The sequence below is a fragment of the Arvicanthis niloticus genome, chromosome 16, assembly GCF_011762505.2.
Source record: "Arvicanthis niloticus isolate mArvNil1 chromosome 16, mArvNil1.pat.X, whole genome shotgun sequence".
Classification (NCBI taxonomy): Eukaryota; Metazoa; Chordata; class Mammalia; order Rodentia; family Muridae; genus Arvicanthis; species Arvicanthis niloticus.
In genome coordinates, this window is record NC_047673.1 from 38,240,291 (window position 1) to 38,252,459 (window position 12,169).

The 12,169-nt window shown below is 45.4% G+C and overlaps 1 protein-coding gene across 5 annotated transcripts in view; it reads left to right on the top strand.

Moving 5' to 3' along the window:
- The first annotated feature begins 1,128 nt into the window (after positions 1 to 1,128).
- Positions 1,129 to 12,169, top strand: part of Dctd (dCMP deaminase) — a 31,030-nt gene continuing 19,989 nt past the window's right edge. For 3 of the 5 annotated variants that reach the window (XR_013104405.1, XM_076914134.1, XM_034520436.2), the window contains exons 1-3: positions 1,129 to 1,444; positions 2,677 to 2,808; positions 3,015 to 3,150. Coding sequence is in view for 4 of the 5 variants with exons in the window: in XM_076914134.1 (XP_076770249.1) it covers positions 2,683 to 2,808; positions 3,015 to 3,150 (262 nt within the window). In the remaining variant the exon portion in view is untranslated. The remainder of the gene's footprint in view (positions 1,445 to 2,676; positions 2,809 to 3,014; positions 3,151 to 12,169) is intronic. The other 2 variants (XM_034520437.2, XM_076914135.1) reach the window with 2 other exon arrangements.

A 12,169-nucleotide genomic window follows, 5' to 3' on the forward strand; every position in this document is an offset into this window, starting at 1 on the left:
CTTTTGCTTTCCTGGCATCCACCAAGAGCAGTACATAATTTAATTACAGAATCTACAGTCCAGACCATGGACATGAAGAATGATGTGTCCACGCTAGTGAGAAATTAGGTAGAACCAACTGTTTATTTTCAACATTCTTCCTCCGTGGGGCTAAATTAATACAGTTAACAAGCCTTTGTTTGGATTAGCCGTTGAGACTGGGGATGTGTGGATTCGAAGTCATGACCATCACAGTAGCTTTTATTTATGGGGCAATGGCATGCAGTATGGGGGAGTAGCTGCAAGTGTACATAAGACAAACAGGGACACTTGTCATTTTGTGCTGGAATTTCCTCCAGATTTAGGGGTCAAACATCTGCGCCCAGTAAACGATGTTGAAGAAAATCAGATGTAGCTCCTTTGGGCATATGACCTCTATAAACTTTACCAGGGGACTGTCAAGTGAGCAAGTGTCCACCTTGAGTGGCCGGAGAAGGCATTGGCTTGCATCTCGGGTTCTTTCACAGGCTTGGAGAGTTAACTCTAAACCTGGTCAACCAAAAAACCAATGCAAATAAAGTTTCGAGGTACGGGCCCTCTGGGCACAGCTGCTCCAGCCAAACCCTTCTAGTATGAAGCTAAGAAGCAAATGCTGGCTAGATGATTCTAGAGATAGCTAGAGCACAGTCTGCAGAGCTTATTATAGAGGCCAGTCCCTTCATTCCCTGTCCTTTTCAGGTCCGCAGCAATTGGAGTCTTTGGGTCTTTTAAGTCACCTTTATGTATAAGGAAGTTGGTGATGGTTTCAGAGGATTGGGAGGGGCAACTAAAAAGCTCGAACTCTTAGGCCAAGCTCGGCCCCTCCTGGAGCCCACGCCTGCACCACTAGTGAAAAAAAAAATGTCCAGGAAAGGTCACCGCGACACTGAGGTCCCGCTGTGGGACAGACGCTGCCCCCCCCCCCCGACACCCCGCGTGCTGGGCAGACTGCAGATCCTCTCTACAATGGCCCGTGGCCACGAATGCCTGGGGTCGTGGCCACCCGGGGGTCGTAGCCAACCAGGGGTCGTGATCGCCTGGAGCTGCACGCCACGCTCGTCCCCACCGCCCCTTCCGCCGAGCGCCGGCCCCGCCTCCCTCCCGACTTCCTTCCCGCGCGCGGCAGCGGTGTGGGGAGGACGGTGCGAGCGTGGTCTGCACCCCGGCGGAGCGGACGGTGGGCGCATCCCCTCGCAGAGGACCCGGCTCGTGTGTGCTCAGCCTGCACGTTGGCTGCACCCGGCTCGCCTCGGTGGAGCGGGAGAGGGTGTTCCTGGAGTCTCTTCTGGCGCCCACGTGGTGGAGGGGAGAGAGAGACTTGAGAATCGGTTGCAGAGTTGGGGGAGCACTTGTTGGAGGTGGAGCAGTTTCTCCCTGCACTGGTGGCGCCCCTGCCTCAGTTTCCGGGTTCTGAAGTTGCTCGTGGGTGGGTACAGCGCCCCAGGGAGCTTTACAAAGGAAGCAACCGGTAGCCCCCGGGTGGAGAAATGTGTCCTCCCTCCTTAACCTCCCATCCCCCTCCAAACCTTAAAGCAGGCGGGAAGCCGGTCAAACCAGCGCGTCTCCCTGTTGAGCAGGGCTGCAGTGGTGACAGAGTCCTTGACTAATTGTGCTTCCTCATATCTGTTCACAATAGATGTTGCCCTGTACAGCAGCGTAAGTTTAATGTTTGTAGCCTGACGGGGAAGTTTGGAAAATCCCCACCTTAAGATTTCTCAGTAAATACGGTGACCCTGGTTAGCCTTCCTTCGATAGTTTATTTTTGAAAGGATTTTCTTACCTGAAGTTCTATAACTCTTCTACCACTTCTCAGCCACACACACACACACACACACACACACACACACACACACACACACACACACACACACACACTGTTGCAGAGACCATCATCTAAGGCCTGGCCTTGAAGCTCATTGTTACAGAACCTGGTTTTAAGTATAAGCGTTTCTCTCCCCCCCCCCCATTTGACTCATTCTTCATAGTTGATTCTTTGATTTATTTGGAGGAACGGAAGGAGGAAGGAAAAGGAGAAAAAGAAATCACCCGATTAGTTACTAAACTGGCCTGTTTGCAAATGTTGTTTGTTTGTTTGTTTATAGTACAGTACATTGGACTTGGAAGGCCAATTTCCTGAGTCCTCTGAGTTTGCGATGCTAATGCCTACTTTTGCTAAAAATGAAACTTGAAATATATATAAATATATATCTACATATATAAATTATATATCTACATATATAAAATATATATGCATATATATATATATATATATATATATATATATATATATATATGGAGAGAGAGAGATTGATTTAAGCAGTCTGGAATCCATTAGATGTTACACATTTTTCCTCCTCCCATGTTTATAAGGCAGGAAGTAAAGGATGGGGTACTTGGTAGGCAGTATATGTATATTGGAACTTAAGTTCTATAGGAAAGCAAGCAGTACGTGAGTTATCTGGAAACTTATCAGTGCCAAATCCAGACTTTTCAAATTATTTCTTAATGTTCTCTTAGGACTGGGATGCTTTCTCTTTAAGTCCAGGACTCGTGTTTTGCGATTCTGCTTAGTAAGTCCCGCTGAAGGTGCCCAGAGTTTAGGGCCGCTTGATGCGTTGTCTGGAAAGCAGATTGACAACTGTTCTTCTCAATGTTTAGTGGCATATGACTTCTACACCCAACATGAGTGACATTTCCTGCAAAAAACGGGATGACTATCTGGAGTGGCCAGAGTATTTCATGGCGGTAGCCTTCTTGTCGGCGCAAAGAAGCAAGGACCCAAGTTCCCAGGTAAACCGGGTTTGTAGGAGGATGTTCAAATACTTCCTGAGATATGCACAGAGAGGAGGTGAGGACCATGGACAATTTGGCAACTCAGAAAAAGTAAAGTAAATCTGCTGCAAGGTGTGGAGTGTCCCTCCTATGCTGATTCGTCTTTTCCATCCCCAGGGGCACACCAGCTGTTCATAGTTTACAATGTTTCTGTTTCTCTCCAGGTGGGAGCCTGCATTGTCAATACGGAAAACAAGATCGTTGGCATCGGGTACAATGGAATGCCAAATGGGTGCAGCGATGATCTGTTGCCTTGGAGGAGAACAGCAGAGAATAAGCTGGATACTAAGTATCCATATGGTAAGGCGCCTTCAGATTCCATCCTGCTTCCTGTGGTAGCGTTGAGTGTTTGATTGAAAAGGTCTTTCCTTTTAGTCAACGATGGAAACGGAAAAAGATTGTAATGAACTACCCTGTCTTCCTCTACCCCCCTGTAAATAATGCTTTAATTAATTCTTTGATAATTTTATCTAAGATTTATATATTTTCATTTATAGACACGTGTGTGCCTGCATGAGTTTATCTTACATGCACTACGTAGGTTCAAGTGACTCGATGCTAGAGGAGTGTGTCAGATCACTTATAACTGAAGTTTACTGGCGTTTGTGGGCCTGCTGTGGGTGCTGGAAAGTAAGCCTGGGTCTACCTCAGGAGCAGTGAGTACTGTTTAACCACTGAGGCATCCCTCTAGCTCCTCCTGTCCCCAGTTTCAAGGAGTGCCACTGGTGGTGGCATGGAAACCATTATGCAGGCTTGCCCTGATTGTCCTGGACCTTATTCCCATTCTGACTCTGGTGTATTTCACAGTAGCCTGATAGCCTGTAGACACCAGAGCGTGCGTTGAAGGCCACAGCTGCAGCCCTTTGCTGAGAGAGCAGGGACGTGTGAGAGGGCTCTGGAGGTTGTTTCTGTATTTTGGGAAAGCAGAGTCAGTTTGCCAAGTGGCACTCACGCCAACCAAGCAGGGCTTGCCTGTGCTCTCCTGAGACACAGGATACAATATTGTTCAGCCTCCTTGCTCTTTGTGGACTCAGGTACATCTCTGGGAGGAAGTTACCAGACTGAGCTGGACATCAGGAGGTGGGTGGTGCATTTGCTCTTCCTGTTGCTTGAGTCTCTAGTCCCACAGTGGGCTGTATTCAGAACCAAAGGTGGACGTTTAGAAGTGAAGACCTGTGATGTGGCTCTTTCGCCGTTTACCTTGAGATTAGAAGAGGGTGCTGGAGTTACTTTTTGAGTTACTTTTGCTGTGACCAAACTGACAGAAATGACTTACGGGAGGAAGGGTTTATTTGGGCTCTCATTTTCAGAGGGACTTTAGTCCATCATGGTGGGATGCTGTGACATTGGGGGTGACTCTGACCTTGGCCTTAGAAGTGAGAGGTAGTTACTGTCTGTCAGTTCACATCCCGTGGACCAGAAGCCGACTTCTGCAGAGCTGTGGGGAGGTATAACCTTTACAGGCCCACCTCTCAGTGGCCCATTTTGCTAGTTAACCCATTTCTTTTATATTCCTTTTCTTTCTGTCTCTCTGTCATTATCGTCGTCATCAACATCATCACTTTTTTTGTTTTTTCTTTTCTTTTTTTTTTTTTGAATTGTGAGTTCTGTTTTTGTTTTTAAAGATTTATTTATTTTGTATATATGAGTATACCATTTGAGTATACCATTCATACACATACAGACACACCAGAAGAGGGCATTATATCCCATTCAATATGGTTGTGAGCCACCATGTGGTTGTTGGGAACTGAACTCAGGACCTCTGGGAAGAGCAGTCAGTGCTCTTAACCGCTGAGCCAGCTCTCCAGCCCTTGTTTTGTTTTTCAAGACAGCATTCCTTTATGTAGCTCTGGCTGTACTGTAACTAGCTCTGTAGATCAGGGTGATCTCAGACTCAGAGATCCTCCTGCCTCTGCCTCTTCCACTTGAGTACTGGGATTAAAGTATGAGCCATGCCTGGGGAAAAAAAAAACAAAAACAAAAACCCTCATTTCTTAAAAAAACTGTACACTGTTAAAAATAGCTTCACAAGCTGTGGACCCCAGGTATAAGCCTATGGGGACATTCTAGATTGGATCTGTGGCAGGTGCTTTCTGCAGTCTTCTCAGCCCCAACGGGACCCCTCCAGAGATGGCATGGAAGAGACAAGTTTTGCTTTTGATCCTCTGCCTACATAGATAATTCCAGAAAAGAGTCAAATTGGGTTGCATATGTTGGTTCCTTTGTAATGTTACACCTGGTATTTATGTCTTAGACTGAGCAGATTGTCTCTGTTGGAAGCAAAGTAGATTGAGGTCATCCAAAAAGGAAGAAATGCCTTCTGGAAATCAAGTTCCAGGTATTGATGTGAGACTTGTCTTGTTTGCTGACTCTTCCCTGGTAGGCTTTCCCTCTGTGTAAAGAGAATAAATATCTCGTGTGTTGTTTGGATGCGTCGTCACCTGTCAGTAATCAATCTGACAGCCTATGGCTTAGGCAGGAAAGAGGAGGTGGAACATCAAGGAACCATTCTGGATTCTGGAATAGTGTCAGGCGTGGGAGAGTCCCTTGGGAAGAGGTGACACAGACGTATGGTGCTTAAGCACAGGTAACCAGCCATGTGACATATTTTAAGTTATGAGGTAGTCAGAGAAGAGCCTAGCTATATGGCCAAGGTATTTGTAAATATAATTTGAGTCTGAGTCCTATTGCTAGGAACACGGGCCTGGGAGGAAAAACCAGACCAAAGTTCTCCACCTCTGGACGCTTCTCGTGAGCTATTACATGACTACGTTTAGTCTAATTTTTGTATTTTTTACTAATGTTCTTGGATCTTCATCTTCTTAAGCCCTGTAAGTTTCTTTATAAACCACCTGAGGACATCCTGGATGTTTGAATGGAGAAGGAGAAAGGTCCCCTAAGAAAAGAAGGAGTTACAGAGTAAGAGTCGAGACAACCACAAAGCACTTGGGATTTCAGGGTTAATAAAAAAGAATAGTTCTGTGACTAAGGGGCTCTAATAGACAGTCGGTTGAATTTCACCCCTGGTAGGAGCGTCAAGAACACAGAGAAAATTGGGAGAGTTTAAAACTGTCTTCCGGGGCCTAGCTACAGCTCAGCAGTCGTGAGTTGTGTGAGGGATGTGCTAGCATATCTTAGAAACCTTGTCATCCTGGCTTTGATTCTGTAAGCCTTTGATGGGAAGAAAGAGGGGAAATGATTAGTTGTTTGGAGGCCTATGCAAAAATAATTTTTCACAGCATGGTTCGATGTCCTGTATAAAGACGGTGAAAGCGGAAGGGTCGATATGTTAAAGGTCTACATTGAAATGTATGACTTACTCAGTCCATATTTCACTGAGTTGGGACAGTGACGTATGAGTCTTTCCAGCGAGCTCCTGTAAGGAGGAGTTCTCATAGTCTGTTGTACTCAGGCTGGTTGCTAAAGATACCAGTGCACAGAGGGCAGCGTTGAGGGTCCCCACTGGTCACTGGGCACTTTTCAAAGTGGGACTTGCGCCATCTTCAAGCATTGAGAGCCCAACCCCAGGTATGTTTGTAATAGGACCCTAGAAACCAAAGACTGAATTCCATTCATGCACACATACACATACCACACACTCACACACACCACACGCACACTCAAACACATACATCCACATACATGTACACACCATATCACACACACACATCACACCACACATACACATACCACACACACCACACCCACACACACCCACACCACATGCACACTCAAACACGTACATACACATACATATACGCACCATACCACACACATACACATCACACCACCCACACACACGTATACACACCACACCATTACACACACACACACACACACACACACACCCTCCCTCCCTCCCTCCCTATCGCCTGGTACTCTGTAACCTCCAGAGTGACTGGCTTTGTTCTGAGGCTGTCACCTTTTGTCCAGTGTGGAGAAAGTGCCTTTCAGAGCAGCTTCCCAGGAGGAATTAAACCCACAACGGCATTTGACCAGCCTCGCTGATTGTTTTTTATTGAAGAGCCGCTGCGTGGTGAGCACTGGATGTCTGTCTCCATCACTCCTCATCATCCATCCATACGATACCTCTAGGTTTTCAGAGCTCTTTGCCCTGGCTTATCAATTATTCATTTTATGTGTAGCTGTGTTAGAATGTAGACAATTTTCTTCCACGAGGAGAAGCTTGTAATTTGATGTACCATAAAAATTGTAGAAGGTATTAAATGGTTTTTAAAAGGCATTTAGCATTACTGCCGTCGTAATACACGTAACGATGGGCCTTAAGTCTAAATAATGATGGCTGTGTGTACATTGCACACTCATTCTTGCCTTTCCTGGGCTTTTCGGGCCACTGAGAGGTGAGCACTCGGTTTGCCTGGGATCCGGAAGAAATGCCTGCTCACGCTGAGGCGTTTTTAAAACTTCTGTTTTAAGATTACAGATGCTAATTTAAAAGAGTAAGGGGATGGCCAGATAGTGTAACTCTTTTCCTCCCTCACGTAAGATATTGGTCACCAAGCACCTCCACACGGATCCCTTAAAGATTTCCCAGGGCTCTTGCCCCGTGGTTCCTAACTGCTGAATAAGCAGGTCAGTGGGGACAGATTTGTCTTGTTACCGTGTTGGAGTAAAGAAGGCCAGGCACAGTGGTGAAGCACACCTGGCCTGCAGATGGCACATTCATGGCTGAGGCCCTGGCCTGAAGGAATGAGGGACAAGGAGAAAGCAGGCTGAGTGAGCCCCAGCACTTCCATTTTGTACTTCCGATCTGCTGTGATGTAAGCAAGAGGTTGGAGCCTCCACGGGCAGGAGCTGGTCCTGCCCCCATGCCTCTCCCTGTGTGATGGAGCCTTCTTCCTGTAGATGATTCTCTAGGCTGTGGGGAAAGTACCCAGTACAAAGACCCTCATGGAAAACGGGAAAGCCTCAGACCTTTAACAACATGCACGGTGACACTGCATGTCATCAGGGCTTACGTTAATAGCTCTTGTTTGTTTGTCTTTTCAAGACAGGGTTTCTCTGTGTAGCCCTGGCTCTCCTGGAATTCACTCTATTATAGACCATGCTGGCCTAGAACTCAAAGAGACCCACTGGCCTCTGCTTCCCAAGTGCTGGCACTAAAGACATGTGACACCACTGTCTGTCTTAGGTTAATATCTCATTTATCAGATGGCATCCATATGTGCTTGGGAAGAGTTCTTGGTAGTATGTCCTTAGTACCCCATCCATACTTTCCATCTATAACATGTACTTCTATCCCTTTTGAAGTAACTTCTGTTTGTTACAATGGTAGAGTGGCATCAGATGCCTGTGTAGGGTCTCTCTTTTAGTTGTTGATTTTAAATCTATCTGTCTGTGTCTGTCTGTCTGTCTGTCTGTCTGTCTGTCTGTCTATCTTTCTATCCATCCATCCATCCATCCATCCATCCATCCATCCATCTATCCATCTATCATCTGTCTGTCTGTCTGTCTATCTCTATCATAGTTAATGGAGTATCATTTATTTGATCTTGGACAATTTTATACATGTAAATAATGTATCTTGATCTTACATACCTCAGCTCCTCCCCCCAGAAACCCCCAAATGTCTGCCTCCCTTCTTCATTTCCTCCGTCTTTTACATTTGGTAACCCACTGAGTACAGCTAGTGCTGCCTGTTGCAATGCTGACTGCGCTTGTTGGTTTGATCCCGTGAAGGTAATCACAGCTGGTTGTGTGCAGGAGCACAGCAATCATGTCCAGAAGACAGCATTTTACAGCATACCTCCCTGTCTTCTACTTCTTACATTCCTTCTGCCTCCTCTTCTGGGACAAGTACTGATGTAGCTGCCACAGTTAGGGCCAAGCACCCAGTAGCCACTTACTGTCAGTTCTTTGATTTGGCTGTAAGTCTCTGCAGTAACTGCTGGCTACCGCAGAGAGAAGTTTCTGCTGCCAAGGTTAAGGGTAGCGATATTCTATATGTATAAACACGAATATTTAGAAGATGATAATATTATGATATGATAATATGGTAAGAGTAGCGGGTCCCCTCTGGGGCCATCACCTCCCTCTCCTTGAGCTTTTGACCAGTATCAGTCATTGACGGTGTCGGGCATGAATTCTCTCTGGTGGGGCTGGCCTCAAATCCAATCCAAGAGTGACTGTTATCCCAATAACTTCATGCCACTGCCTTACCAGTGGCCATTTGGCCTGGTGGGTTGGTACTATATAGCATGAAGGGTTTATTGTTGGGTAATAGCACTGGTGGCTTTTCTCCCTCAGTGTCGTTCTGCTGAGTCCTGCATGGCCATGCAAGAGACAGAGTGACATGGTTCCTGCCCTTGGAACAGGCAGCAGGGTGTGGACCTCCATGAGTATTGACAGTTGCTGGGTGTGAGGCGTGTGTGTGTGTGTGTGTGTGTGTGTGTGTATACATATACATAACTTCATGTTCCTCCTTTGGGAAATGTTCTCCCTGCCAAGGTTAATGACTCCTAGATAGAGACAGTACAAGTCCTGGGGTCTAGGGTGTGTTTATATCCTTAGCAAAAATGCTAAACACTGTGACCTTAAGGCTATGGGGAATAACTAAAAACTATATATATATATATATATATATATATATATATATATATATATATTCTCTACTATGCAAAATATAAGGATGCAATATGAATTATATGAGTGGCTTCCTGGACCTAAAAGAAATGTTAACCTAAGTCATATGCAAGTGGCTTTCAGTTTTAAACTAGGCCAGCCACTACTATGAACAAAGAACTACACTATGAGCCAGCTTGTCGAGAAGATATTAAGGAAGGAGATAGGGAGATAGAGAGATTTGGGGAGTGGTTATCACAGGGCAGGATCCCACCCAGCTAAGTTTATTGTCTACTTACAAAGGCAGGCTGGTTCCTGAGTTCAAGGTCAGCCTGGGGCCAATTGAGTTTTTAGGTCCAGGCCCAGGAATAGGAGGAATGGTAATCTGAAGACGAGATCTCACCCAGCTAAACTTACTTCTATGCTTACAAAGGCAGGCAGATCTTTGAATTCATATGCAATGTTAAGAAAGATTAAAACTGATTTTCTAAAAATCAGTTGGCTGGGGTCAGGGATGCTCATTCATGGGATAATCAAAAGGTGACCTGGGGTAATGACTGAACTGATGTGTAAAAAAGATTGGGCTTCTGGTCTGCATGAGATGAGAGCAGAACACAGGCCGGTAGCTTGAACACATGATGGACTTTGAGCCATCTTTTCGCTGTTTTCAAGCACCCCTTCTCTCAAAAACCCCTTTCTGAGCTGAGGGTGATCCTTGGCAGGTCCTTCATAGAACCTTCTGGTACTGTGAGAGCCTGTTAGTGGGGAGGAAGTTTTTAGGTCAGCTCCAGTTTGATTTCTCTGTAACCAAAGTGTGTTGTGTCGTCAGCACTAGGGTTTTTATTGTCTAATTCTGGTAGATACCTAACAGGTACAGTTACTTCTTGGAGATCAAGTATCTCCAAGGTAGGGGTGGTGGCTGGCGTAGTGTAAAACTGAAAGCCACTTGCTTATGACTTAGGTTAACCTTTCTTCAAAGGAGTGGAGTAGATGGCTTGTCTCTTCTAGAACTTATGAGTTGACAGCCTAATTCCAAAGTGATGGTATTTGGAGGTGGGGCTCTTGGGAGGTGGTTAAACCTTGAAGGTTGAGTTCTCATAACTGCCACCAAGGGCAATTGTACCCTTATAAAGGGACCCCAAAGAGGGTTTGTGTGCTGGCTGGTCAACCTGACACAAACTAGAGTCTTCAGAGAGGAAGGAGCTTCAGTTGAGGAAATGCCTCCATGAGATCCAGCTGTAAGGCATTTTCTCAATTAGTAATCTATGAGGGAATGGCCCAGCTCATGGTGGGTGCTACCATCCCTGGGCTGGTGGTCCTGGGTTCTATAAGAAAGTAGACTGATCAAGCCAGTAAGAGCATCCCTCTATGGCCTCTACATCAGCTCCTGCCTCCAGGTTCCTGCCCGGTTTGAGTTCCTTTCCTGACTTCCTTTGATGATGAACAGCAGTGTGGAAGTGCAAGCTGAATAAACCCTTTTCTCCCCATCTTGTTTTTTGACCAAGAAAATGGTGTTTTGTTGCAACCCTAACTAAGACAGCTCGATTTCCACCATTCAAGAAGATAGTAGTTTACAAACCTGGACTAGAGCCCTCCCTGGAAGTCAACCTGTTGTTGATCTTGGACTCCCCACCATCAGAATGATAAGAATTAAATATGAGATTTCATCATAGCAACCCAACGTGACTAAGCCAGGGAGCCTGAAAAATCATGTAAATCTGAGTTTACATGATTTTATTAATTAGTAATGCAACTGAATTCTTTATTCATTCCGTAAGCTTGAAGTCATTAGCCTTGATTGACAGCTTGTGGGGAGAAAGGAAACCCAGAATGCTTGTAGCTGAGTAGAATGGCAGCCTTTCCTGGGCTGTCTCTCCTGAGAGACATTTTTTTAAAGGGTGTTTTTGTTCTCCCAGCCTTAGGATCAAAACTTTATGAAACTGTTTGATCATAATGAAATTTTAATATGGAAAAATGAAAATCCCCTGCTAAAGAAACTGTTCTTCAGCTCATTTCCCCCCCATCCCAGCCCCCTAAAATCCAAAAACTAGCGTGATGTCTCCACCAGTCAGTAGCAGGGAGGAGGCGGGATCGTTCAAGTGAGCTCGTTCCAGTGAGCAACAATTAAGAGACCGGGAAGCAACAAATTCATCTAATTTGCCATAATAAAAGACTTGGGAAGATCTTTTCTTTTCTATGAGGAAGAGATGGGTTGCTAAACTCTCGATGAAGTATTTAGCTGGCATTTTTAGTTCCTCTTTGTGAAATCCATTTCAGTGAAATGCGTTTCATCAAAATACCAATTTTATAAAATGGAGGTTAAAGTGCTCTTGGTAATTCAGGAACTGCTTGTTCCTTGTCCTTTTTTTTTTTTTTTTTTTTTTTTGGAACAGTTGGATGCTACAGTTTATAGACTTCATGGCTGTAGTAGAGTCAAGTTCTTTGCCTGGTTGAGCTTCAGGGAATTTTATACGGTGGTGTTTATCTTCCCATGGATCCCCCACATTTGTAATCTCGTTTGTTTTTGTTTTTCACGACAGGGTTTCTCTCTGTAGCCCTGGCTTCACTGGAACTCACTCTGTAGACCAGGGTGGCCTCGAACTCACAGAGATACACCTGCCTCTGCTTCCCAAGTGCTGGGATTAAAGGTGTGCGCCACCACCACCACCACCACCTGGCATTTGTAATCTCAGTGTTTATTATTGGTAAAGGATTTGGTGTGTGAGCACACTTC